At 35.7% G+C, this 15,898-nt stretch overlaps 1 protein-coding gene across 3 annotated transcripts; it reads right to left on the bottom strand.

The window, feature by feature from the left end:
* Positions 1-6,332: 6,332 nt before the first annotated feature.
* On the bottom strand, positions 6,333-9,604 carry LOC132626739 (uncharacterized). 3 transcript variants are annotated; one of them, XM_060341717.1, is made up of 4 exons: positions 9,008-9,604; positions 7,953-8,551; positions 7,169-7,282; positions 6,333-7,060 (listed from the first exon to the last, which is right to left on the bottom strand). In XM_060341717.1, the coding sequence occupies exons 2-4, from the start codon at positions 8,434-8,436 to the stop codon at positions 7,056-7,058; spliced, it is 603 nt and encodes a 200-aa protein (XP_060197700.1). In that variant the 5' UTR covers positions 8,437-8,551; positions 9,008-9,604; the 3' UTR covers positions 6,333-7,055. The 3 variants fall into 3 exon arrangements, with proteins under 3 accessions (XP_060197700.1, XP_060197699.1, XP_060197698.1); XM_060341716.1 differs by having other exon boundaries at positions 7,953-8,592; positions 9,126-9,603; XM_060341715.1 differs by having other exon boundaries at positions 9,126-9,600.
* Between the last annotated feature and the right edge of the window lie 6,294 nt (positions 9,605-15,898).

The following is a 15,898-nucleotide window of genomic DNA, read 5'->3' as shown; positions in this document are numbered from 1 at the left end:
ATATACCTTTCTAAATCTTCAACTAAGATCCTTAATTAATTTACTTATGGAAACTTTGTTTGGAGCTCTTGGAAGTTCATAGTTTTTTTCTAGAACTTTGGTGAGCTTCTTCATCTGATTTTTGGTGAAAAAAATGGGGATTTTCCCCTTTTATAAGGTTACTGTAGCATGTGTTTCTCCTCTGTCAGCCTAACTTGTAACATCCATAATTCTCTACTATGATGTTGTATTGATGAGCGGTTTATTGCGTTGGAAACTAGACTCGACGAACTTCATTTTAGGATTTTGAAACACCTTAAAACTCCTAATATACTAGGAGATATACCCCTCCAAATTTGACCCAAAATTCTGTCAACTTTTTCCAACTTTTCGACAAACTTATTTTCTTCGATTTGCTTGATCCCGAAACCTTTAGATACTTGCTTAACACTTGTTAAGAGTATTCATTAGCCTTATAAGGGTTCCATGACCTCTCCGATCTTACGTTAGTTTACTTACAACGCAAACGATGCAAAAAAAAAAATTGAGGTGTAACAGGTTGATCCTTTGGTCTTGGGCGGCCCGGCCCCGTTGGATGCTATCCCACTTCGCTCTTAGGAGGGCTTGGGTTGCTTTGGAACTCCTGCACCATCTCCGAAGGGTGTCTGGTCTCGTCAACACTCAAATTAACAGAATGCTTCAGGGATTCGGATTCACGACATTGCACCCGGAGTGTCTGGACTTTCGAACGCAATTGGCAGTTTTCAGCAATTATGGAGTCTGAAACCTGCAGTTTCCCCACCTCAACTATGGCGTAGATGGTGGAGGTATGGAAAGCGAGGATCTGGTTGTCTAGTTGGTGAAGTAAGATTTTCATGTTTGGTCCATCAGACCGTAGTGGAACAGCGGAGGCTTCACCAGATCTGTTGGTGCTGTAATGCAATGATAAAGGATCGGGGCCCGCACGGATCAAGGGATTGGCGGGGACACTTTGCCCGAAGGAATTCCCGGACCTACTATCTCCGGGACAGGGGGTTCCTATTCGTCACCTTCGATGTTAATCACACCTTAGCTATCCTGCACTTCCCGGCAAGCCTCAATAAAGGGACGTTGGGTCCGCACACGAGGGCCTATCCCTTTGACCTGGGTTCCGGCAATCCTCAGGGGGCTCCAAACTCTGCATTTGTGACTTCCGGTATAACGAGTGGTGGTGGTCAGGATGTTGGAAAGAGCCGTGGCGCTAGAAGGAATTGTCCCGGCTGAAGATCTTCGGACGGAAATCCCTATTTACATCCAGAGGGGATCCGTCAGGGGAGGCAAGAAAATATGGAAAAATTCGATAAAATTTAGATCTAGAGGCTTACCATTGTTTTTCCCCTCCACCATGCAGCAGTCAAACTTTTCCAAGTCCTGGTTATTCCCGCGGTGGCTCTCAGCAAGTCCAACACCCAGTCAAACATTCCCGGCACGAACTCCGGAGCAACGGGGGCGGCTGTAAGAATTGAAGAGGTTATGTGAGAACAAGCGAAGAAAAGAAGGAGAAAAGAGGTTTGAAAACTTACCTGTGTAATTCCATATCTTTGGAAAGGGGTCCGAAGATGGATGGTGGAGAAGATCTGTTTGTATCATAACAAACCTATCACACCAACCTCGATCAAAATTTTCCTCGGCATGAGTAATCAGACCGTGAGATCCCCAGGGATACAAGTGGATCATTCCACCCCGGAATAGTGGAGGGGAATAAAGTTGCACCATATGATCGAGAGAGATACTAAGCCCGGCACGGTCGGTGAGTTTCTGGATAAAGTAGACGGTACCCTATAATTAGGGAGCGAGTTGGCCCAAACAAACCTGGTACCAGCGGTAGAAGGCCTCGATCAAATCTGGGACCGGCAGTTCGAATCCAATGGTGAAGGGGTAAGTATGGACCATGGTGAATCCCTCAACATGTTGAGTCATTCTGCCCTCGGGGCCGATTACGAGGGTTATGACATCGGGATCCCAGTTGTAGTTGGCATAAACTTTGGGAAGGTCGTCAGCAGTGATTAAAGATTCAATCTCCCCCACTGATTTATGGCGGGTGTCAATACGGAAATCACCCCTATACACGCAGTCAATAGGCAGGATTTTAGTAGCTAGGGACCAAAGATCAAGTACCAAAGTGATATTAGGAACGTTCTTGTTCGGGGAGTTACCAGTTGAACGAGGTGAAGAAGGGATCGAGTTTGCTGGGCTCGGCGGAGGCGATGCCATGTTAAAGGTTTTATTTTGTTATAATGGAAAAGAAAGGTTTGAGACACATCCACAATGTCTTCCGTGTTTCTATGCTTAGAAGATATTGCTCAGATCCATCTCATGTTCTTCCTGTTGAATCCATTGAGGTCAGTCCTGAATTGACATATGAAAAGGAACCTATCCAAATCTTGGTGCATGAGACAAAAGAGCTTAGAAACAAGAAAATTCCTTTAGTATAAGTCCTTTGGAGAAATCATTCTGGCAAAGAAGCTACCTGGGAGCGAGAAGAGGATATGCGAATTCAATATCCACAATTGTTTTGAGGCTAGTATAAGGTAAATTTCGGGACGAAATTTCTTAGTAAGGGGGGGGGGGGGGGGAAGAGTTGTAACACCCGAATTCTTTTTAAGCTAACTCTTGAATTTTTGATTGACCATATCTTAATAGTAAGGGTATATTTTACTTCGCACTTCCTGAATGTGAACTTGACGATATTTGAAACTTGTTTGAAGTGTTATGGTGTAGTTATATAAACTACTCCTACTATGATTATCTTAGTAATTTATTAAATGGATTAGATATATATAAAAGTGGGCAGCCCCCTTTTTTATTTTATAATTTTTTTTTTCATCCTTATCCCAAGTAAGATATATACCCTTTTGGCTCTTACCCTCTCCACCACCCCCCAATTTCGTTTTTCTCCAAGGAAATAAAACCCCAAAACCTCTCTCCTCTCATAATATTCATCCAATAAATCAATCATCAAGACTTGCTTTGGTTTAGCCCCAAACAACTCCACACGATTGAGGTAAGTTACAAACCCGTTTTTGAACTGGATTGTTGTTAGTGTTTTCAGCATAATTCCTTGTATAAAGCTTCGTTTTAAGTGATTCAAGATGTTCTAGAAATATATTTCATATCCCTACAACTTTCGTTCAGGCTCCAAAACCCAAATTTGCTTGTATTTACTCGAAAAAGGGTGATGAAGTATAGGGCAGGTGCTGCCCAGATTTCTGTTTTGCAAACCCTACATGTACTACTGTTAGTATTTTGAGCATATCTTGTAGTAAATAACTGCGATAGTAGTGATTTAAATTTTTCTAAAACCCCAAGATATATATATATATATATACAACTTTCATTAAGGCCACAAAGTCTATCTTTGCCGTTTACCCCTTTGAAACTAAGCGGCAATACAAGACAGCAGTACTGTCCAGAATTCCATTTTTGATAGTTTAGGGTGATTTTTATTGATTTCATGTTTAGTTCCGATGTGCTGAAACCATTGAACTTAAGTAGATATTTGATTGGTATTTAAGGTATATATGCTCTTGTACAAGCTAGGAGGAATTGTTTGACGAAGTGGACTTTGGTTGGTCTATGGCGTAGATGATTTGAACTCTTCGAGTTGTGGTAGAACTTGTTGTGTGGTAAAACTCAAAGGTTTGTGTATAAACTTGAACTTGGAATATCTTTATTTTCTAGAAGTTTTGAAGTATCTTGATGGGTTGTTTCCTTACTTTTCATCTTATATCATTGTATGGTTATTATCTCAAGTATTGCAAAACATTCGCTAAATCGCCCACTTGTACGAATCGCTTGACCATCTTGCATTCTTGTTGGGACTTTGTCCTTCTTGTTGTGGTGACTTTGTCATCGATATCGGCATGCCTCTTGTTGGGACTTTACATTTCGTCTTAATGATGGACTTTTGTCCATTCTCGAGTATGAGTGGAAAGCCACTTTCAACATGGCTCTTGATTCTCTTGATTATTGCGTGACGACCCTTCTTGATTTGGGGCTTCGGTCCATCTTGATATTGATTGTGCTTGATGTGATGGCATGACGTACATATTGGGCGAAATTGGTTATTTGACAAACTCTCTTGAATTGATTTATAAGTTTTCTTGACACTTGAGCCTTCAAATATTGATTTCGACATTTGGAAACTCTTCAAGGTTTGATATTTGATACTTTGATATACTTGTAAACTTGATTTATTATTATCTTATTGAGCTACCTACGACGGATAAGGGAATTGGAGAATCTAATGGCTCCAAGCCCAAAGTTTATACACCACTAAGCTTTATGCTTAGCGATAGTTGTTTTCTATCGTAGGTAATGTACGGGAAGAGATTTGAAGATGGCCATTTGGAGTAGACTTTTTGGGAGCCTTAGTGAAGATCACATTTGTATATGCATCTAGGTCTTGTAAAATTTTGGGGACTTGTACATGATCCATATGTAACACTTATGTATGAAATTTTGGAGGGTTGTTGGACACAAGACCATATACTTGTGGCTTGAACTTGGTGACTTGTTTTGCTATTTTAGGGTGTGCTTTCAACCCAATTCATTCCATGTACTGGGTTTACATGTTGCCTTGTAATTATGTACAAAGGAAGATACTAGTTTCTATGATAATCGCAAGTTTGAGTTTCGTGTATCTTATGGTCCCGCAGTGGTGATGATTTGAAAATATAATTTCAAAACGAAGTTTTTTAAATGTGTTGACTATTTGAGAAGGGCATTACCATTTTAAATTGATACTCTGATATTGTATTTCATCGAAGAAATTTTTCGGAGGGTATAATTGGAAAAAAAATGTTGCACTTTCAACCCTTTTTCGCATGGGCCTATTTCTGCTATTAAATATTTTTGTGAATATCTTTTGCATAAATTTCTTCTAAACGTCGTAAGTGTGAAATTAGCTTTTGTTTCGTAAGTGGTATTCTCCCAAAGGGGATGCTACAGGTCGGGTTTGGTTCGTTTAAAAAAATGGGTAGACTTATTTGTTTTAAAGCCACAGAGATATTTTTTTAAACGAACTGACCCGACCCACCAGGAAAAAATTTACCATGTGGCATTAGAAAAATATGTCTACTAAAAATAATGAGTAGATTTTTTTTTAAAAGCCATGTGGTATTTTTTTAATTGAAAAATAAGCTAAATGATTTTTTTTAAAAATCCCGTTAGCGAAAAGAGTAGATTTGCACTATTTGTGTGAGGGCAAGGGTATATTTGCACCATTCTGTAACGGCAAGGTTATATATACACCACTTTTTTACCGGGAGGTATATATGCTCTAAATTGCAAAGTTGAGGGGTATATTTGCACTTTTAGCCTTCTTTTTTTGACAGCCTAAAAAGGAAAGTGTATCACATAAATCGGAACAGAGGGAATAGTAATTTCTTTAAATAAGCTATCTGGAAATTGCAAACATGACAAAGCATACGAAGGAATAGCAAAGAGCACCAACTTAAGCATTACTTGTTTGCCTGCAGTACTTAAAAAATTATTCCTCAACCCCTTTATCTTAGGGCTCGTTTGTCCATGAGAATTATTCACTTTTTTCAGGCATATTTTTTCACTTTTTTTCACTTTATGGTGATTGGCCATAAAAATTTCAAAATTTGGAATTTGAAAAACAACCAAAACTTGTTTTTCACTTTTTTTCCCACTTTTTTCACTTTCAATACATTCAAACAATCAAATATTCTTTGCAAAAATTATAATCAAACACAACTCCATCTTCAACTCCAACTCCAAAATACCAAATAAAGTGAAAAATATTTGGTTTTCATGGCCAAACGCCTACTTAGTCTTATCTCTTTTTCTTAATAAAATCTAGCATTTTCTTTTTTGATATCTCAAATATCGCAGGTAAGCCAAGATATAGCCCCAAATTATCCCTTTGAATTTGTCTCATCTCCCTTAATATCATCCTGTTCTTCCTTATACTATTTTTACTACAAAATACTGCCATTTTTCAAAATTGACCTTCTGTCCCGTACAAAGTTCATAAGTTCTTAAGATTTCTAAAATTTTTGCAGCACTTTCAGTGTTGGCTGAACAAAATATAAAGGAATCATCAGTAAAGAAAAGGTGATTCATCGTAGGGCCGCCCCTTTTGAGGCTTATTCCATGAATTTAGAACTCAGAAGAATAAGAGAAAGGTATGTTCTGCACCGTTGACAGTGCAAATAAATTTCAATATCTGACCGCAATTTCCGGGGTGAATGCATGAGTAGTGACTAGTGAAGCACTGCAACAAAGTCAAAACAGCGCAATGCTGGGATCTAGCTGGCTACACAAGAATTTAGCTGGTTACCCGGATCACTGAGCAAGTATTCCAACATTCAAATTTGCCAAGTATCAAACGCTTTGTCACATCAGTGGGATTCGTTACAATCTTTACCAAATCCCCAACAATGTTTTATCATTAAAATGGAGTAAATATTATCTGCTATCAGCACATAGAAATTAAACTCAAAACACATAATAAATTTCCTAATCAGCATCAACAACATTGTGGCACTACATTAACCGGCAACTCTGAGTAACAAACTCCAAATGACAAGAAGAAAAGACACAATCAGGCCACTCTGCATAATGTCAAGGCTTTAGTAGCGCTTGAAGGGTCTTTTTCCTCCTCATCCTCTTCAAACTCGCAAAACTCTCACTATTCAGTGAACTGTATTATCCTACGTATAGACTAAAACCGGTCGTTATTTTGTTACGAACATAACTCCCCAAGAAAACTAACTCACTCAATATGAGGCAAGCTTCTTAATTAGCAATTCCACAGACATCCTAGCATGCTGCAGAAGCATTTACTTCTCTCACCAAACAGCATATATCACTGTACAAGGTATACAAATGTTGCAGGTCTCATGTTTAGTCAAGGTTTAACAGTTCCCGCAGAACTTGCGCAAAATCATAGACATGTTGGCAGTTCCTATTCATATTTGCAAATTCTAAAATTCACCACAATCACACTATACTTCAAGTCGTGACTCTTTTCGGGCCATCCCTCAGATCCGAATCAGAAACCTGCTCAACTAAACTGCAGAATACAAAACGAATGAAATTTTAGCACAGTACAATCATCATCTACAGAAAAAATGAAGCAAAATATTTTCAGCATATTATAGACAAACAAAATATCACATACTTGGGTGACCCAGAACTCTTAGCAGCAGTTCTAGCGGATAGATCGGAGTAGTATTGTTGAATAATGGTTGAGGCGAATCATGAGAACTCACAACTGAACTTCCAGAGGACATCCCTACAAACAATTTGGTAATGTCCCAAATCATCAGATAATTCGTTCCATGAAAACAAAATCTGGTAGCAACAAAGATTTTGCAGTAGAAAGAAAACCACGAGGGTTAATCAATTGCAAATATGTGCTTTCCAGTAACACTGTCACTCGCAGAAAATGAAAAATCCTCAGATAATGTGCACAAGTATTCATGTCAAGACAAGAAAATACACGTTCCAAAACAAGAATGACGTTGATGTATAGTCAATCCATAAATACATAAAACAGTTTAAGGGGATGCCGGAGACTGCCTCTACGATGTTGCTTAACAAATCACAAGTTAAAGATGTGTCCATATAATTTAACACCTTCATGAAATACCCTAAATTTTACTAATGCAATTATTCAAACAGGATAAGCTAGGAAGAAAGTGCATAAAAGCATGACACATAAAAGAAAAATAACTACCCTAGGTATTAAATGCAATTAACACTACCCAGCATGCTAAAGCATAACAACAACAAAATACCAGTGTAATCCCACAAGTGGGGTCTATGGAGGTTAGGATGTACGCAGACCTTATCCCTACCTTTGTGGGGTATAGAGGCTGTTTCGAGCATGCTAAAGCATGATTCATAAAATAATTACACTCGCAAATTGACATATGAAGATACAAGCAATGCCAAATCATTACCTTGAAAACACAGCACGAGAAAGAAGATGACAGTGAACAGAAAGGCAAGGACACTGCCTGTCGAAGATGAAGTTGAAGATGCTTTTGCTGCTTTCAGTTTCTTCAAAGCCTTAATTCGCTCAATCCGTGCACGTTTAATCATTGTGAGTTCAGCGATCTCTTCGATAAGTTTCTGGTCAGCAGCATCCAAGGACAATCCTCTTGGAGGTCTGGGAGGCTTTTTAGCACTTGTGGATTTACGCTTATCTTTCAGTTTTTTCTTCTCTACACTATTATCAGCCACTAACCCCTTGACCTTATCCTTTACATTGCTGATCATACAAAGCCCATTTTCAGCTTGAACAAGTTCTTCATCATCACATATATTGTTGAAAAAACTCTTCCCTACTTGAATAGGATCAGGACTTGCTGCTTCTTCGCTCGGGCTCTTGCACATCTCAAGATCAACCACAAAATCACAAGGTGTTGATGAGATATGATCCATGAAAACTCCACTCAAATTAAATCTCTCTATACTTCTTATAAACTCGAAAATATAAACCGCAGAAATCCAGCACCAAGATTGATCATTCAACAGGTTATATCAGCTGAAGCAAACTCTGAAAGACAATATATCCAACACCATTCAGTTTCCTGAGAACTTCAATTGCCAAATTGAAAGAGCAGAATTATTACTTTCTTGATTATTCGGTCAAATTAACAACTAATCCCACCAGTAGATTCAGTAAGCAGCTAAACCCCGGCAATGAATTGCTCAAGAAAGACTCAATTTTTGGAAACAGTATCAATTCTACTATCTCAAAAAAGATTTCTTTAACCTATCTTTATATTTTAGTGGTACCTACGCGTCTTTGACCCTAAAGCTTCAAAATTTCAAATAAACAACTCATACATTCAGTACAGCTGGCAAAGAATTGAGATGAATTGTTTGTGAAACAAAAAACAAAATCAGTTACAATCTCAATCTAACAAATTAAACTAGCTCTAAACATCAAAAGAAAACTTTTATTAAAGATAAAGAAGCAACTAATTCAGTCTATGCAAAAAGATTGTACCTTTAGGATGAGAACCTAGCTCAATAAAGATAACTTCGGAAGGAAACATCAAAGCAAACTTGAATTCAAATGAAATAATGACCCATTATTAAAGCTAAAGAAGAAAGATTGTACGTACCTATAGGGGGACAAGAAGATTAAGGCAAGATCCAAATAAAGACAGAATTAATAGTGAAAGAGAAGAGTGTGATTCAAATATTTTGTGGAGATCTGAAAGTGAGAAGAAGTTCAATTAAGAGGAGTGCACGTATATTATTTTATATGTACATATTAATATATGATGAGTGCCATTCTATTGCCAGAGCTTGGCATTTAAATTGAATTATTTGAGAGAGAGATAGTTGGCGACAAATAAGGCTAGACGCACGAGGGTGTTTCTGTGGGAATTAACACCGAAACTCCTGCTCCCTCCTCCTCAAATTATTTATGGTTTTTATTTTTATTTTTATTTTACACAATTTGTTTGTAACTCTAAATTGAGAAGGTGTTACATAAACTGACGGGGAGCATATTTTTCCTTTTTTTTTTTTGCTTTGTTAGTGTGAGTTTCTCAATCATTATTGTTTAAGGAAAGAGACTTGTCAAAATTTGGTACTATCATTTTGATTATGGATTTGATAACACAACACGCTGCAAAAGACGAACCGGTGAGAAAGTGAGATTCTGCTACTAAAAATTTGCCATGTTTTTTCCACCGACACTTTTCTCTGGTCCCTTTATAACCCATCCCAGCCCGAATAATTTTCCCTTTTAATAGAGTCCGGAACCAAAATGATCTAAAAAAAAAACTTTTGAATCAAAATATCCCAACAAAAAAAAAAGTAACAAAAGTACCTTTAGCGCATTACTGCGCTAAAGAACTTAACCGTAACAGTGCGGTTAAGTCCTGTAACGCAGTAAAATACTGTGTTATAGAACCAGTTAAAAAACAAATTCTATAACGCAGTAAAATATTGAGTTATAGAAACAATACCAAAAAAAATAAAAAATTGGCCAACTTTATTTTTTGCAACACTTAGTGTTTTTTTTCATACTTTGACCAATGATTAGTCGTGTGTCAAGACTCCGAAACGTCAATATTTTATATAGAACCTGATATTTTTTTCTGCGTACAATAATGTAGGCTCAATACATCAAGGATAGGTAAACCTTCGGATCGTCATTTTAGGGGTTGAAAAGGTGCCCGAAGTAAGTTTTGTTTGAAAACTTTAGGTTTAAGTGTTCTATATACATAGACGTCCATTTTTGTTTGAAGACTTGTTGTCATTAGCTTAAAGTTTTTTTATTTTTAGGGTTTAGATTTAAGTGTGTTATTTTTTAAAGCGTAACTTTATTTCGAATATACGCAATTTTTTGCGCTCGGACATCCGATTTACGCGATTTTATTTTGTAACATATTTGAAATAAAGTTACGCATTAAAAAATAACACACTTAAGGAACACTTAGTGTTTTTTTTCATACTTTGACCAACGATTAGTCTTGTGTCAAGACTCCAAAACGTCAATATTTTATATAGAACTTGATTTTTTTTTCTGCGCACTATAATGTAGGCTCAATACATCAAGGATACGTAAACGTTCGGATCGTCGTTTTAGGGGTTGAAAAGATACCCGAAGTAAGTTTTGTTTGAAAACTTTAGGTTTAAGTGTTTTATTTTTTAAGGTTTTAATTTAAGCTTGTTATTTTTTAATCAAGACATAACTTTATTTTGAATATAAATCTAATTCTAAAAAATATAGGGAGAAAAACTAGTTGTAAAGTAGTCAAACTTTAGATGGTTATAACTTTGCACTGGGATGTCCGTTTTACGCGATTTTTTTTTTATCTTGTGTATTTTTTCGAGATCTACACGGACAAATGGCCGCAAGGGGTTTGGCCGAGCCGATTTTTAAAAAAACACATGTTATCCTATTCAATTTCAATTTCCCCCCAAATTGCCGTGAAGTTTTTAGTTTTCTTTACTTATAATATGATGATACACAATAGATTTCAACGTAAAAATCCCGGGGCAATGTAGCTGTGAATGTCAATTTCACTTTTGTGGTTTCAATTTTAAAAAATAAAGCTGATTAATTTTCTCGACATATAAAGTTGACTAAAATAACCTTATAAAAATAGAATACTTAAATCTAAAGTTTCCAAACAAAACTTACTTCGGGTACCTTTTCAACCCCTAAAATGATGATCCGAACGTTTACATATCCTTGATGTATTGAGCCTACATTATTGTACGCAGAAAAAAATATTAAGTTCTATATAAAATATTGACATTTCGGAGTCTTGATACACGACTAATCGTTGGTCAAAGTATGAAAAAAAACACTAAGTGTTGCAAAGAAAAGATTTATTAAAATAAGATGTTGTGATCTTTTTATGGAAAAAAGCACTAAGTGTGTTATTTTTTAATGCGTAACTTTATTTCGAATATGTTGCAAAAAAAAAAAAAAAAACGCGTAAATCGGACGTCCGAGCGCAAAAAACCGCATATATTCGAAATAAAGTTACGCTTTAAAAAATAACACACTTAAATCTAAACCCTAAAAATAAAAAAACTTTAAGCTAATGACAACAAGTCTTCAAACAAAAATGAACGTCTATGTATATAGAACACTTAAACCTAAAGTTCTCAAACAAAACTTACTTCGGACACCTTTTCAACCCCTAAAATGACGATTCGAACGTTTGCGTATCCTTGATGTATTGAGCCTACATTATTGTACGCAGAAAAAAATATCAGGTTTTATATAAAATATTGACGTTTCGAAGTCTTGACACACGACTAATCATTGGTTAAAGTATGGAAAAAAAACACTAAGTGTTGCAAAAAATAAAATTGGCATATTTTTTTTTTTTGGTACTGTTTCTATAACGCAGTATTTTACTGCGTTATAGATTTTTTTTTTAACTGGTTCTATAACGCAGTATTTTACTATGTTAAAGGACTTAACCGCGCCGTTACGGTTAAGTCCTTTAGCGCAGTAAATTTGTTCTGTCACTTTTTTTGTTTTGTTGGGATATTTTGATTCAAAAGGTTTTTTTTTTTTTTTTTTTTGTCATTTAGATTCCCGACTCCTTTTAATCCACCATGAGTGGCCCTCACAAGAATAAAAACAAACTTACATGAAATTTATCATGGTTAAAATATATATGTAGAAATATGGTTAATTAATTATAGTTAAATGGAAGAAATATGTAGAATACTTTTAATTTTGGGGTTTCATATTAACTTATCATTATTTTTGAATTTTTGTTTTTGTATTTTTTTTTTTTTATATATTTTCTCAAACTAAAATTGAACGTACTCATATTTCAGTAGAATTGTTGTTGAGATGAAATACGTTTGTTAGTAGCCACTTTGTAGAGTCAAAATCAAAACTTTAAATCATCGAGTACAAAGTACACAACACACTTTCTTTTTTAAGACAACGGATGCTTAGTATAGAAAAAATCAAATATTTTCATATTGTTGCAACTTCAAAATGAAGTGTTATGCTGTCATATCAATGAGTACGAAGTACACAAGACACTTTATTTTTTAATGACAACGGATGCTTAATTAAGGAAAATCAAATATTTTTATATTGTTGCATCTTCAAATTGAGTTATGTTGTCATGCGACCATACTTCTGTGGCAAAGTGACCTTGGAGATTATTCAAATTCTTCCAATCAGGGATAAACAATTAGCACACCAACAATTTTATAGTTAATAAGTAAATCCTAAATTCACTAGGAGAACTTCAAATATTAGTTTTGGGTTTACATAACAACTAGTAAAACTATCCGCGCTTCGCGCGGATTATACTTTCAATTATGCAATTGTTTATTTTCTTTGTAAATATATCAAGTTTTAACAAATTATGTTATTAACACTTAGTTTATATAATTTTTTTTAGTATTTTCAATCATTTAAGAGTTTTTAGTCTTTTCTAAAAATATGTATAATCTATGCAAGTTAAACAATATTTTTATTTTTCTTAAAAGAATGTAAAGAAAGAAAAGAATTTCAAGAACAATCAAACTCTTTCTGTTTATATGTATAACAAAATTTTAACATGTGTTTTTTGTTACATTTAATATATGTATATAAGTATCTAACTGTATAATCTCTTTGTAGTTTTTGTCTCTTTTTTAACCTTTTTATCCTTCTTTACATTTCTACGTAATCGCTCATTTTCTTTAAAGATGTCAAATCTTATTTTTCTTTCTTCTCTAACTTCCTATTATTAAATATAAGTAACCAAAAAACAATTTAACAAACAATTTATTTGGAGAACAAAATCATCAAGAATATGAAAAGATTAATTTAGTAATTTTTCCAAATTATTAGGTCGATTTTTAATTTTATAAAAATAAACCAAAAAAAATACCGAACCTAATCGAATAAGTTTATATGTGTAAAATATATTCTATATTAAATTAAATATAACAAAATATTAAAACTTTCGCCTTGTGTTCAGGATGATGAAAACAACTACAAGCCGGCAATATATTGAAATTAAATTAGTTCTAGCATCTCTAGTGGTAGCTAGCTTGTAAGCTACAATGTATTCCAACGATCTTGAATGAAAAACTACAATATTAGATATCTTTCTCCTCGTATGATTTTAAATTTATCTTATTGGATACTTAATCTTAGTAGACTTCATTCTTGAGTTCCGTGTTGATTGATTTTTTCCCCCTCGTGCGATCTAAATTTTCTTTTTGTCTTTGTTTAACATTGCTTTACACTACCGTAAAATAGTGGGATCAATCGTTATTCTTACCTCTTTCATGTATTCTTGATTCATCACTCTTTAAATAGCAAAAATGTCTAGAGAGTTTTTGCCGAAGTCCCACAGAAGTATGCATGATATCGTGTCTTTTACTAGTGACTATAACATGGTGTTCTAAAAAAAAAATCGAAAAAATTAACCAAACCGTACCGATACCGAAGAGAAACCGAAATGATGGGACGATTTCAGAAAGTCTAATTTTGGTTCTACTAAATCAACTAACCAAAATATTGGTATGATATAAATTTTATAAAATAACCGCCCGAACAGTACCATTGACACCCTTACTTATAACTACACATTGTGAATTGTGTTTGAGTGATAGTTGTCAAATTTACGTTTTGGTTTTATTTTCGAATCATCAAGTTTGAGTTTCCAAAGTGTTTTTTTTTTTTTTTTTGTTCGAACGAACACATTTTATATCATCACATCAAAGCAAACAAAAACATATTAAGCTATGTCAAACTAAAAACAGAAAAAACACCAACCGCCTATCTCAAGTATATATAGAGCCCTGCTCCTATCTACTCCTCCCTCCCTTCCTATACATTTGAGCTATGTATAAAGTTGTTCAATCCATTCTCTATCTTTACATCGTGTTTTCCCATGTAATATATCAAAAATCTTCACTTTACTCTCCCCTGAAGTTGCTTGATCACCACCTGAGGACTTGGCTCTGCTAGTTTCCAAAGTTACACGGTGTCGTTCTTTAACAGATCTAATCATATTCCTGAACAGATTTAATAAGAAAATTTTATGCATTGTAGAAGGAATGAATAGGAGTCGAAAAAAGTTTATGAATTTAGAGAGTGCATATAATATCTTAGAAAAAATGGATCCAGTGTTAAGGTAGAGACCATCTAATGTACCAGACTCCTCGATGCAAATGGAAAAGTACTGTCACGACCCAGCCCCGTGGGCCGCGACTGGCACCCTACTTGGGTACCCAGACCAAATTACGTATTCATTGCCAAATCCAAACTTATTTCAGAATTTCATAAAAATCATATCAAACATAGTTTATATCAAAATATGTCTTAAGCGGTCGCACAAATCAAAATGTCATATCGGATCCAAACTGAGCGGCGGAATAGACATCGCCGGTCAAAAATGCAAATATAAGCATAAGGGCCATTCAGGGCCATCAAAACAAACGGACCACTTTAAGACCAGAAAAACAAAATCAAACGAACATATATAGGACCCTCGCCCCACATATATGACTACAGGCCTCTACGAACTCAAAACAAAGACATATGGCGAGACAGGGCCCCGCCGTACCCAAATAGTCAAATGTACAGAATATACATAGCAAAAGAGAGTCTGTACCAAAAGTGGACTCCGAGTCAAGGAGGAGTACTCCGAAGTAGCAAAGAGTGTAGCCTACAGTGGAGGATCACCAATATCTTCACCTGCGGGCATGAAACGCAGCCCCCGAAGAAAGGGGGTCAGTACGAAATATGTACTGAGTATGTAAAGCACGGAGTACAGAAATATGGGCCAAAACCGAAAGCAAATCAGATGACAAAGTGGAGTACAATTCAGTATGTCAAAATCCGTATCAAAATCATGTACGTATACATAATGCAAACGAATCATGCAAACGCTTAAGAACGTGGTCGCCACTCCGACGCTGGCGCCACACACAGCATAACACCAGAAGGTTTCAAATCTCCGTACATCCCCGAACACAAACACAACATAGGTGAGCGTATCGCATCACGAGCCATATCACAGCATAACTCCAAACGGAACCCAGCCCTATGGCGAGGCCTCGGGAACCGTAACACAGCATACGGCCGAATTATCATAGGGCGCACGAATCATAACCGGCCCGGGAACCGGTGAACGAAGTCATAGTAAGGCACGAGCGGAGTCGTGAGCGAACAAATGCAAATCATATTTCAAAATAGCCTTTCAAAACATAATGATTTCATAAGTCATTTCATAGTACAAAATAACCGAATACTTAGTCGATACAAAGTTTTATTTCACAAGATGTTTCCAAAAATGGTACGTATGGCTCAAAACGTAACTTATCATATCATAATATTCAATACATATCTCGTGGGAGGAAGTTCCAAAACTGAAAGTATCATATCAAGCTTTATTCAAAA

The sequence above is a fragment of the Lycium barbarum genome, chromosome 2 (assembly GCF_019175385.1).
Source record: "Lycium barbarum isolate Lr01 chromosome 2, ASM1917538v2, whole genome shotgun sequence".
NCBI classification, from domain to species: Eukaryota; Viridiplantae; Streptophyta; class Magnoliopsida; order Solanales; family Solanaceae; genus Lycium; species Lycium barbarum.
Note: the sequence above shows the minus strand (reverse complement) of the source record. Positions and strands in the feature narration are given on the sequence as shown.